The following is an 11780-nucleotide window of genomic DNA, read 5'->3' as shown; positions in this document are numbered from 1 at the left end:
CAATAAAAAATATTTTTTCCAACTTACATTAAAATATTGCCTTATTCAGAAAAGATCATAACTGCATGAAAAGAATCGTTTCTAGAAATGTGTTTCTTTTTCTAACTCTCTGTCCTATCCGTCTGTCTATTCTCATCTTTATATCCTATGAATATAAATTAATTTCGAGTTTACTTATAAATACATTAATTGTGTAGTAAAAACGTAATTTTCGTAAATGTGTTAGCGCTACCGCAATCTTGAGATTGAGGTTTGCAGATATTATGCTTTTTTAAACTCAAAAAAAATATGATTTTGAACATCGTATAGAAGAATTTGATTATAAAATGTAGAAGTTTTGTAAGGTACCTTGCAGAAAATATCTTTGTTAAAAAGTACATTTTATGAATTAAAAACTTGCATGATTTAAATAAAAGCTTGCCTTAACATTAAATTCGAAGTATCTGCTTCTAAGTAACTTACTGGCTGTAAAAGTACCCAATTATCTTTAATAGAAAAAATACGTTATCCAGGTAGTTTAGTTAACAAGTTGTTTATGTTCCAAGGTGGTGATCCAGTAGTGCTTATAACCCTAACCGCCTTACCACGGACAAGGTGAGTGCTTACAGGCTTATTACAATTATAGATTGTTATGCTTCGATCGAAGCAGCATGATTTCTGATCGAAGTAAGATGATATGTACGGTTTAAACAAACCCAGGTTTTTGCATGATAAATTGGATGTTAAATTGGTAGTTTGTAAATAGTGGACTGATTATTACATATTTAATTTTTAATGAATGTAACTTTTTAAGTAACAGTTATTTACGATAATTTTGTCATATTTTGAAAATAAGATAAATTGTGAATGACTAAATGAATAAAGAACGAATGACAGAATGATATTTATTGGCACTAATCGCGGTTACAAAAAATCATCATTTTAAGTTCATGTGTCACAATTTAGTATTTTGATTGCATGTAAAATTTTGTTTAATTAAAAACGCTTATCGTGAGTATCCGTAGAGTAATAAAATATAAGTATTTACTAATGTATTTGAGGAACTTAGTGCTTTATTTAAGTAACAAAATGTATCGAAAGTGCGGCAAAGTTAAGTTAAAAATATGTTCGTCACTGATGTTTGTGTCCGCAACAGCAGCGACGCGACGCAGGAGGAGGATGTGGAGCCGGAGCCCGCCATCGTGCCGCGGCTGCGGCCGGCCGGGCCCGCGCGCGCCGCCGTGCCCGCACGCTGAGCGTTCCCGCACGACCCGGCACGCTACCGTCGTTCGGAGGTTCCCGTGCGCACGCTATATCACGTTACATCGTCAGAACCGTCGAACATGTGCATGAGCCCCGTCGCGTCACGTGTACGTTCCCATGCACGCGCTTCGGCATCACAGCGCCAAGACCGTTGAACGTGTGCAGGACACGTCATACCGTCGTTTGAACGTTCCCGTGCGCACGCTATATCACGTTACACCGACCGAACCGTCGAACATGTGCATGAGCCACGTCACGTCACGTGAACGTTCACGTGCACACGCTAGGGCATCAAATCGCCAAAACCGTTGCTTGAACGTGTGCACGGTACGTCACTTAAACGTTCCCGTTCGCACGCTAAGACACATCACATAGTCAAGAACGTCACTTGAACGTCCACGTGCGCGCGTTTTGCACATCACTTCGTCACTCTTATGTTCCCGTGCCCTAGATACGGCACTCGTCATTATAATAATATATCCATCGTTGTATTATATTGAGCCCTATAATATATCGACTGTTATAAATACATAGAAATTGTAATGAAGACCGAATTGTCATATTAAAATATTTAGCTTACACTTTTATATATTGTAAGATTTTGGATATCGTTTGAAATGAAATATTAAATATATTTAACGCTTAACATAAACGTATAAGTATGAACTTTTGGAAGTTAAATACAAAATTTTAAGAGAATAGAAAACATATATAAAGTATATTATAAAATACCCATATTGTGGTTTGTAACTTGCTAAGTAACAATAAAATAAGTTTATTCGTTATGTAGTAAATATATAAATGTATTTACAACTAATCGCACTAGAGATGTAAAAACTCTGTGACGTTATCTGGAATGTTCCCAGAAATAAGGCAAGTGTAAAATAATATAAAAATGTCGTTGATCGAAAACAATGGAATATTTCTAACATTTGTTAATTTTTGGAATCTTTCTTTTCGTTTAAAACATATCTATTAACAGACTAACAAACAAAAACATCATCAGATACAAGCATCATAAGCCATAAAACCTAAAAACCATCGTTTAATTGAAAAAATCTATAAACTCGGAACTATTTCGATTTTGTTTATTAGAAATTTTCTATTGTTTTTCATCGACAATATTCGCGTTTTTAATCGATATAAATAAACAATGCAATAGCTATCGTCTTCCACTCGTAAGCGAATACTGAAGCTTTAATATAGTCTTAACTGTACTAATTTCTAAGTGTAAAGGTGCTAACATAAGCGTAACTTATAATTACCAACTACTTTTATATTTTCACTTGTAAATGTCTCGGGGTAACATAAATTTTATATTAACCTTAATGAATGAACATATATAAATAACTTGTTTACAATAAATTTGCTTGACGAGAACAAAACTTAATTTCAAAACTCATATAAAACTATTATCTAAAATGCTAAATGTAAATAATTCCATAAAACCTCTTCATTTCTTCGATAAAAGTTAAATTTCCTTCCATTTACCGAAGTCAGTAATTTCTTACTTCGCAAACTCACTTTTCAAAAACATTTTTTTCTCATGAAAACTTGTTATAAAACACAAAACATTAAATCTAGCTAGGCACAAGAGTACAGTACCCTAATGTGCCTGCAGGTTACACTCATGAATAATTGGGTTACCGGTGTGACGGCTCGTGACGGGTTGTGATCGATTATCCTCACCGTGATGTTAATAACTCTATTATTTGGTATTAGAAACGCAAATAACACCGCGGCTTACTTCAACAATTGGAAGGGTAATCGCTAAATCAAAAAATTTAGGAGGCACATTAATACATGATGATAAGAAACCTGACCACCAGTAAGATTACACAGAAAGAAATTACTTAGTACTTAGTATTTCATCCAATCCAAGTATAGCTCGAATTATTGGATTGCCATGGATTAAATAACCTATCTAAGATAATCCTATCTTCCGTCAAGCAACTTCAAGTAATTACAATAGAATAAAACTTACAGTACCCTCAGATATTTTAAAAGTAAAAATATTTCTTAATATCATCATGTACTTACTTAATACTTAAGATTTTAAATAGACATCAGGTGCAATAAACAAATGTATCCATATATCGTAAGGGAAATTAAATGTAGATTTACCTTGTAAAATGATGTTTTCCAAGTATTTGAAACTGTCCACGTGAGAAATTCCTGTTAAATTAAATGTAATATAAAAAATGTAATCAATGCCGTACCTATAATAGTGTAACATTGAAAACACCTGAATTTCCTATAAGAATTTGACATGCACCATCCCTTAATTATCTAAACGAGCACCTCATATGAAGCTCGCCATATAGATAATTCCAATTCTAATAATTTGGACGACAATACTGCAAAGACAGTATATTTCAGAAGCCAGTGTAAACGAAATGACACGTGTAAACTACACAATTTGTTATAGTTGTATGCGTTGCAGACACGTGCCGTATGTCGAGTACGTATACGTATTTGCGTAAATATTGTAGAGGTCGTAGAAAATATGGTGGAAAAAGCAATAATGTAAATAGCCACTTTTTCATACATTCCTTGAACTTAACATTCCATGTAGACGTGTGCACCTTTGACCTAGCAATAAAAAGTGTGAATCAAATCACTACTACCTAAGTAATATGGCAAAATTGAAAATTAACATGGCAATATTGAATATTGAAATCACGCAGGAACTCTTTGCGTCGACAGTTTTTAATAATTAAAGGACTGAATCACAATATACATATTTTATTATGAACTTAAAATATTTCAGTGTACTTAATAAATGTAAGCTAGATGTAAACTTGTATTTTAAACATGTATTTACTTTAATCTATACTCGAATATAAAGAGCGTATACACTTATTAAGGCCTGTATATAAGTAACGAGGGTGCATGTGTATGTATGTAGAAATAGATGTATCTTAATCTTAAAGCATTGTTTATTTGAGACAATAAACGTTTGTATAACAATATTTGTTTAATTTATTATTTGCACATTTTAATTTAGTCAAAAAACATAATAAGTAAATCACTTTGTGTTATTGATTTTAGTTTGACATTTTAAAGTTATACCTACCTGTTTAAGATATAGGAGGACACCATGTTATGTGTTTAGTAACACTTACACTGTATTTACCTCATATTTTCGCGTGTTAGTACACGCCGTATAGTAAATAAAACAACCTTATCCCACCCATAATAACCATAAGTTTCACAATCAATAAAAAACAAATTTTCTAAGCTGTAAAGCCAACGGTCAACGCCCTGAATCGCCGGAGTCTTGAAAAAATTACGATGATTGACCACTCACCTTCAATAATATGGTACATTGCTGCATTCGGTAGTACCTAATTTAGAGTGAATACTTGACAAACACGCAATGGATTATGAACCAATAAAATACACTTCCTTTCTTCTAAAATATTCAAAATCTACACCGTAATACTAAAACAAAAAAGTAGTCCGAATACATTGCTATTTATATTTGACACTTAAATAATAAACATATACAAAACCCGCAATGTATTCTATTTTTATAAATAAATTCATACTGAATTTTCACACACATGCGCAGACACGCTGTAGGCAAAGGGTTTTGGAGGGAATAATTTCAGTTTTACAGCGAGCTTACGGCGAGGTGCCCGCGGTAATCGAAACTTAATGTCCTCGTCGCGTGTTACATACGACTTATTATTAGTCATGATTAATTATTTTTTTTAATGAATTCATTCTGAGAGAACAAGTGAAACAGCTATAATTATACCCTTACATGCCAATATATCAGTAAAATACGATTATTAGTTAAAACTGTTGATTTTCTTCCCACACTACACTTTGTATAATGGCTGAATAATTACAGTACTGTACTATTATTAGTGTTTTGTCATAAGGTTCGAAGTTATAGAATTTTAGAAACAACTTTACGACATATTTACTGAAATAATATATTTTAAAATAAATAGTATATTTTAAAACTTTTAAGCTGAAGAATCGAAATAAAATTTAAAAACGCTTGCACACAATGTGATATTTTTACAGTGTAGATTCATATTAGATATAAGTATAAAATTGGACGTATAAAGTTTTGTTGCTAAGTTCCATAAAAAAATTGAAACTGGGTTCCGTAAAAAAGTTTCAGTAATTTCAATAGTAAAATAACTAAGAAAATCATAATCAAGACAGACGGACAGTCAGACAAATAAAAAGTTTGAGAGTCAGGTCTACCTTTCTACACGTTTAGTGGCGCTACGTGCGCTTCCGAAGTCAAGCTGCTACCCGAAATACCGGAACCGTCCTCTGCACCACCTATCCTGGTACCGGTTAGTTTAGAGCCGAGAAGAGAACAGAAAGTAGCCCGCTTTGACGTGTCCTCGAAGATGCAGCCGAAACCGGACAGCGGCGTCCGGGAAGCCCTGGAGGACAGGGACCCTAATAACTTGAATCCACATTTACAGGTAAGTTTGAAACAAATAATAAAAAATAAAAAGCAAATAAAAGTTCTTAAACGCAAAATATCAAAAAATAAAATTTGATGACCCTCGTAGCGCAGCGGTCACCATACCGAACTGACACACAGGAATCTTAGCCATTATTGTAAAAAGTGGTCAAAATATATAGTTTTAGTCTGTTTGTACGAGTCAGTCTATTTCGAATAGGGTTTTTTACATTTATTATAAAATTTACTTAGTTAAACATATACCTACTATACTTTTAATATAAATAATTACACAAACCTATTTACTTGCATATAAGCTAATAGGTAATAAGCAAAAGTGCTTTCGTGCAGCGAAAGTGTACTTACCTACTTTCTACTAATTTTGCTAATACTAAAATGTCAGGAATTCCTAGTTTCACGCTAAATGTGCCAGACGTTAGTAAATAGTTTTGCTCTATATTTCACAATGACCTCTAACCCTTTGTAGGTACACGTAATTACGAGTATTACTATGATTTGAGTTGGTAGCAAATTGTAGGTAGGTACTGTACATTCGAACTTGTTTCTCGAATCTTAGGAACGATTATTTCGATTGTTAGTTATATACCAGGAAGATTCATTTACAAATAATATTAGATTCTTACCCGAGATCAACCACAGATGAACCACTACCCCTGGTCTAAACTGGAATGCCTCGAAAAAGTACCTGTCTCTCTTAAAACACCCTTCAAACCACAATACATCAGCGTTTAAAATTGCTGTTACCTATTAGACAGAAATAGGTTAGGCGGCTGCGAGGTGCATTACGCATTTGGGATACGAGCGACACACAATAAGAAACTAAGTATATTATCTGAACAAAACTATACGATATTAGGAACTTTGCGTTACTCACAGTAAGCCATAATGCATCTTTGTTGTTGTCTTTAATCTATTACCAATGAACTAAAATAATAGATATCCTATTCTGTACATATTATTTAACAAGTAATTAATTAAAAAAAATCAAAAACCCGACTGCACCAAAAAGGCTGAAGTAGAATTTCCAAAAGTAGTGAAATAGGCATTTCGTTATTTTTATCCAGAATGCCACATACAAAGTTTCATAGTAGGTGTCTGCTTCAAAAACAAAAGATGTTCAAACAATATTATCCTATTTTATCCTCGTTCTGATCATTTACGCTATATAAAGAACCTAAAAAATGTGTAAAATTCCAGCAAGCTTAAGTTCAGCGGTTTCCCTTTGCGTTGATCTCTGGTACAGCAACTCACTCATTTAGTCAGACAATCATCTTGATGTGTATATACGAATATATATGTACTAGCTGACCCAGCAAACGTTGTGTTGCCATATAAATAAAAAAATGTTAAGGGTGAACAACCCTTATCACTTAGGGGTAAAAAATATAGATAGTGGCCGATTCTTAGACCTACTGAATATGTATATAAAATTAGGTGAAAATCGGTGAAGCCGTTTCGGAGGAGTACGGTAACTAACACGAGAATTTTATATATAAGATATATTATATAATGTATGTGTCTCCTCTTAATTCCTGTAATCTCCTCTTAATTTTCTGTATTTTGACACCCTACTCGATAGGTTTGGTTAATTTTTTTAAAACGTGTTATTACTCGTATTTCGCGGAAAAATCCACCATTTACGGTCTGTAAAATATATAACTTCAGTAAATCAAAGTTTCGGTCATTATTTTACCTCGTTAGAGGTAGAATTTCATTATTTTTATCTAACAAGCCTGATGCAAAATTTCATAGAGTTTGCTTCAAAATTGACGATTGTTTAAATGAACTTTAAACCCTTATTTTACCCTCTACGGGGTTGATTTTTCGGAGGGCGATAAATAAGTACGTCCTTGTTCCTATTCAGAAAGCCAAATACAAAATTTTATAGTAGTTGATTCAAAATTAAAGGATTTCAAAAAAACTGTTTTCCTCTATTTTACCCTCTTTAGGGTAGAATTTCCAAAAGGCCTTTCTTAGTACTTATTCACGCTATATAGAGAACCTATGTGCAAAATTTCAGAAGTGTAAGGTCCTTGGTTTAGGCTGTACGTTGATTTCTGAAAAATGAAAAAGTCATTTCGTTAGTCAGTCAGTCAGTCACCTTGCTGTTTTATATATATACAAATATGTTTTTATAATCTCCGTTTAATTTCCTTTCATTTGATACCCTACTCGATAGGTTCGGTTAACTTTTTTTTTTAAATGTGTTACTATTTCGCGCCAAAAATCCGCCATTATGTTTTTTTTTTACTAACACCTATCTAAGGACACTCGGGTCATTGAGACAAATATAATGAAACCTTAACTGTTGAAATTCATCCAGCCGTTTGTTAGATCGGATCAAATAAAGAAAGACAAACATACAAGATACGCGCGAAAAACATAACCCTTCCTTGGCAGTCGGGTAAAAACCTGAATTAATTTTATTTTTTGCCATTAAAATAGAAATAAAAAAGTCTACATCATATCTGCTTATAAAAATCAAAAGTTCTGTTACTTCAAAACCTCATTATTTATTAACATACAAGCGTACCTGACCTTAAACCCCATGTTGAGCTATAAAGAAACCTGACGGTCAATTAAATATGAACAAAAAATTAAAGTCCTTATGAATCTAATTACTCGTTCAAAGCAATGCAAATCAACCCATGACGGCATTAGCGGAGCGGAAACGTATTTGCATGCGCAGTGTGTGCCCTAATGGACAGTGTAATGGTGCCATAAAGCAAGCCGTAAGGTCACCGTGACGCATCAGGCGCCAGCACCGAATGTAACCCTGTGACCCACTTAGAAGTAGATCTAGATTTGCGAGAAATAGACAGTAAGAGTGAAAATCTCGTATTTGATACACGATAGACAATAGTATGTCCGCAGAAAAAGGATTCAGTAATTATAGGCTCCACAGAACACCAGCGTTTCAGGTGACTACGTTCACCTGAGACATTAAAGTCGAGTGCAGTGGAGAAACGTTTTCGGTTAAAATAATATTTTTGTTAATTTTTTTATGCTATTCTGTTTTATTGTATATTTTGCCGAATTTTTTTTCTTTCGTTCTTTCAATATATTCGACCTGTTCGGGTATGGAAGAAGAAATTCTGCATAAAACTAAAAAAGTCACCTCTGTAAGGCTTCAAACGGTGTGGTAAAGCAAATATATTATAATTTACCATATAACATAGTACGGAGAAAAAGCATTCTAACTTGCTCTTCAACGCAACATCTCAAGAACGACTTTTAGTATATTTTAAACCGGCTATAGGTACACCTACAACTTATCATCAATCCAAATTATATAATCTTCTTGAACAAAGCAGCCGGCCAATAAAATCCGAAAAGCCAAGCTGTTATAACAAATCGTATACAACCCTGTCGTCCAGTAATCAAGTTTAACATCAACTAGCCCTAGCCCTTTGTTTCGAAAAGTCAGGCAAGAGCAAATCACGCGAGACCAGCAGGTCGCGTGACTGGCGCAGGAGGCGTGTGGACGGGCGCCGGTCAATTGAATATTTGACCTGAAATATCCGTTTCGTTATACCAACTGTAAACATGATTAATTGTATTTCTGAAAGAACGTGTTCATGAGGTCTATGTATAATAGTACGTTTTACTAATCATAGTGTTGTGTTTGATAAGCAGTTGTACTTCATTTGTTTTCCATTTCGCTGATCATAATAATATTTATGAGAAGTTATTACCATTATAATAGTCAGACCATCTGTCAATTAACTTATAACTTGCTCAGACATTGTCAAATCTCTGCTAAAATGTCTATTGATGACTACTACCTAGCACCACAAAATTAGTTTTTATTTTGTGCTAGCACCTGGAGTCTGGACCTATTCATGCTTACCAAAAAGTGATTCATATGACGCAAACGCTAAGTTTTACTATAAAATTACTTTTATGAAAACGACAAAAATAAACTAAGTCATTTTTATGATAATACTTTGTAAATATCAATTTTATATTTCCTACGTAGGAACAATATTTTTATGTAAAATTAGCATTTCATAACTCACTACTGTGCTAAAATTAACTCTTAGCACGCGAGTACATAAATTTCCTTTGAAGACCCCTTGAAAGTTTTTTTGCCTTTTTTGGTTATTAACTATTCTTGTATTTTGATAATCATAGAAGCAAGCATATTAATATTAAGTATTTTAAATCACAAATAATCTTATTTATTACCTACTGTAGGATCGTAGTGCTATCGCTTCGAGCAAAGTCTACCTCATATTAAGACCGAAGTTTCGCGTCAGTATTTTTTTTACTTACCGTCGTAAACGTCATGGTCCGTCGTCGTCGTCGTCGTCGTCGGTATTTACTGCTCGATGAAATGAGCTGTCATAATACATTTTTGGACGAGCTTTATATCTCACAAAAGTGAAATAGAGCTGTAACAATGATAATATCATTCTATCTTCATCGAGCTTGTTGAAACACGCATCCGTAAGTGCACAGAATGTTTCCAAAATGTCAGACGAACGAGCTCCTGAACACATGATCACAAACAGCTCATTTTCTTCTTCACTTCGGCCTGCAACAGAAGCAATTATCCTTTAACAATTCACAGATAGTCTGGGACGACATAATCGGCGAGACCGAAGGAGCGCGGAGTCCCGAGTGTGCGTGGCGCCTCAGCCACGTCTGCTTCAAGTACACTCGCAACTGGTGCTACACGCTGCTGTCGGTGCTGGCAGCCCCGCCATGTGCCTTGCTACTGGGGTGCGGCTTCGCGTGCTTAGCTTTTGAGGTGAGTCGAGATTAATACCACCACATTGTTAATCCTGGTCAGTCTTCGTACTCTATCAAGTATTTTATAAACTCTCCTTATTTTTTGGAGACGCCTGAAGTATACTTGGCAACGCTTTTCCAATGCGGATTAGTAGAGGAAGGAAAGGAGGCTAACTTGAATTGAATTTTAAAATTTCTTTACTCTTCAACTTACCTTTCCTTATTTTGGGTCACAATCGGTCACTCGTACCGACTATTACCTTAACGTTATGGATCAATCGATCTCAGATCGCATTCTCAGGCATCTAAACACCAAATCTTTTACAGCAAATCTGGTGCACGACACCTTGCCTGCGGTTCCTCAAGATCTACTTCGCGTCTCTGCGAACGGTGGTGCAGTCGTGCATGGCGGCGACGGTGGCGCCCTGCATGGAGGCGGTAGGCCACGTGTGCCGACACGTGCGGGTTAATATACGGAGAGACGCCCCCGAGGATCGGGACTTGTTGATTGTATAATGTAATTGATAAAGTAACTAAATTGATATTTTAAAATGTATTAGGGTTCCCACACTTTCTTGTATTATGTTGACTGAAAATTTATCAGAAATATTCTAAGTAAAACTCAATTTAAATTAATATGCGCTTATACGAGTACCTAATACAATATCTGTGGTGGACCTTAAATTAGTGTGAAAATTTGAACGACGTCATAATAACTATAAGTAGTACCTATGTAGGTACTGAATGTAAAACAATCTATCACTATCACGTTAACTGGTTTTTTACACACTTAATTAAACGAAGTTTAAGTTCAAATACATATATCTCTAATATGTTATAATATAGCTATAAATCACACTGACACAATATCTTCGAGGTAGGTAGGTAATGTATATGTATATTAACTACCCATTAATAACTAAAAAAAACTGTAAAAGACATGCTAATCGTGAATTATGGGTAATTTATGCCTCACCTGAATAATAAATATAGCTTAGTTAAAAATAACTTTTGTAGTAGGTAATTTTAATAACTTTAATCATAACAATGTATACGAGTAGTTATGAGAAATATTCCACACCATAAGTGCCTGTATTATTTTTGAAAAAAGCATCTTTGATGCGTGAATAACACAAGTGGAGACCAAAAATAAATATCATAACAAAGAATGTTATAACGAGTAAAATATTTTTTATCAAGCGGGATCGTCAATAGCAGCAGTGTAAAATTGACGTTTTTATCGAAAGGTAACTTTGCTTATACTTACATAAGTAATTAATTGTTATTTTGAATTTAATAAATATTGACTATAAATTTAACGTATTTTTATTCAAAAACAAATTTTGAA

General features: G+C 34.1%; 2 protein-coding genes across 3 annotated transcripts in view; both read left to right on the top strand.

The window, feature by feature from the left end:
• The window catches only part of LOC140756150 (uncharacterized), a 152181-nt gene extending 151091 nt beyond the window's left edge, over positions 1 to 1090 (top strand). The window contains exon 21 of one of the 2 annotated variants that reach the window (XM_073091591.1): positions 546 to 1090. In XM_073091591.1, the coding sequence (XP_072947692.1) occupies positions 546 to 552 (7 nt within the window). In that variant the 3' untranslated portion in view covers positions 553 to 1090. The remainder of the gene's footprint in view (positions 1 to 545) is intronic. The other variant, XM_073091598.1, reaches the window with a different exon arrangement.
• Positions 1091 to 5375: 4285 nt separating this feature from the next.
• On the top strand, positions 5376 to 11516 carry LOC140749233 (caveolin-3). Its single transcript, XM_073082281.1, has 3 exons — positions 5376 to 5696; positions 10272 to 10451; positions 10760 to 11516. The coding sequence occupies exons 1-3, from the start codon at positions 5619 to 5621 to the stop codon at positions 10946 to 10948; spliced, it is 447 nt and encodes a 148-aa protein (XP_072938382.1). The 5' UTR covers positions 5376 to 5618; the 3' UTR covers positions 10949 to 11516.
• The last annotated feature ends 264 nt before the right edge of the window (positions 11517 to 11780 follow it).

Source organism: Epargyreus clarus, unplaced genomic scaffold, assembly GCF_041222505.1.
Source record: "Epargyreus clarus isolate Ecla_fem2 unplaced genomic scaffold, WU_Ecla_fem_2.2 ptg000003l, whole genome shotgun sequence".
Taxonomy (NCBI): Eukaryota; Metazoa; Arthropoda; class Insecta; order Lepidoptera; family Hesperiidae; genus Epargyreus; species Epargyreus clarus.
The sequence above is the reverse complement of the archived record's forward strand: the minus strand, read 5'-3'. Positions and strand labels throughout refer to the sequence as shown.

Excerpts from the sequence above, each read along its gene's own strand:
- LOC140749233 (XM_073082281.1), top strand. The coding sequence starts at position 5,619 with ATGCAGCCGAAACCGGACAGCGGCGTCCGGGAAGCCCTGGAGGACAGG. Across the intron at positions 5,697-10,271 it reads ACTTGAATCCACATTTACAG|ATAGTCTGGGACGACATAAT; the intron begins GTAAGTTTGAAA and ends AACAATTCACAG. Across the intron at positions 10,452-10,759 it reads TCGCGTGCTTAGCTTTTGAG|CAAATCTGGTGCACGACACC; the intron begins GTGAGTCGAGAT and ends AATCTTTTACAG.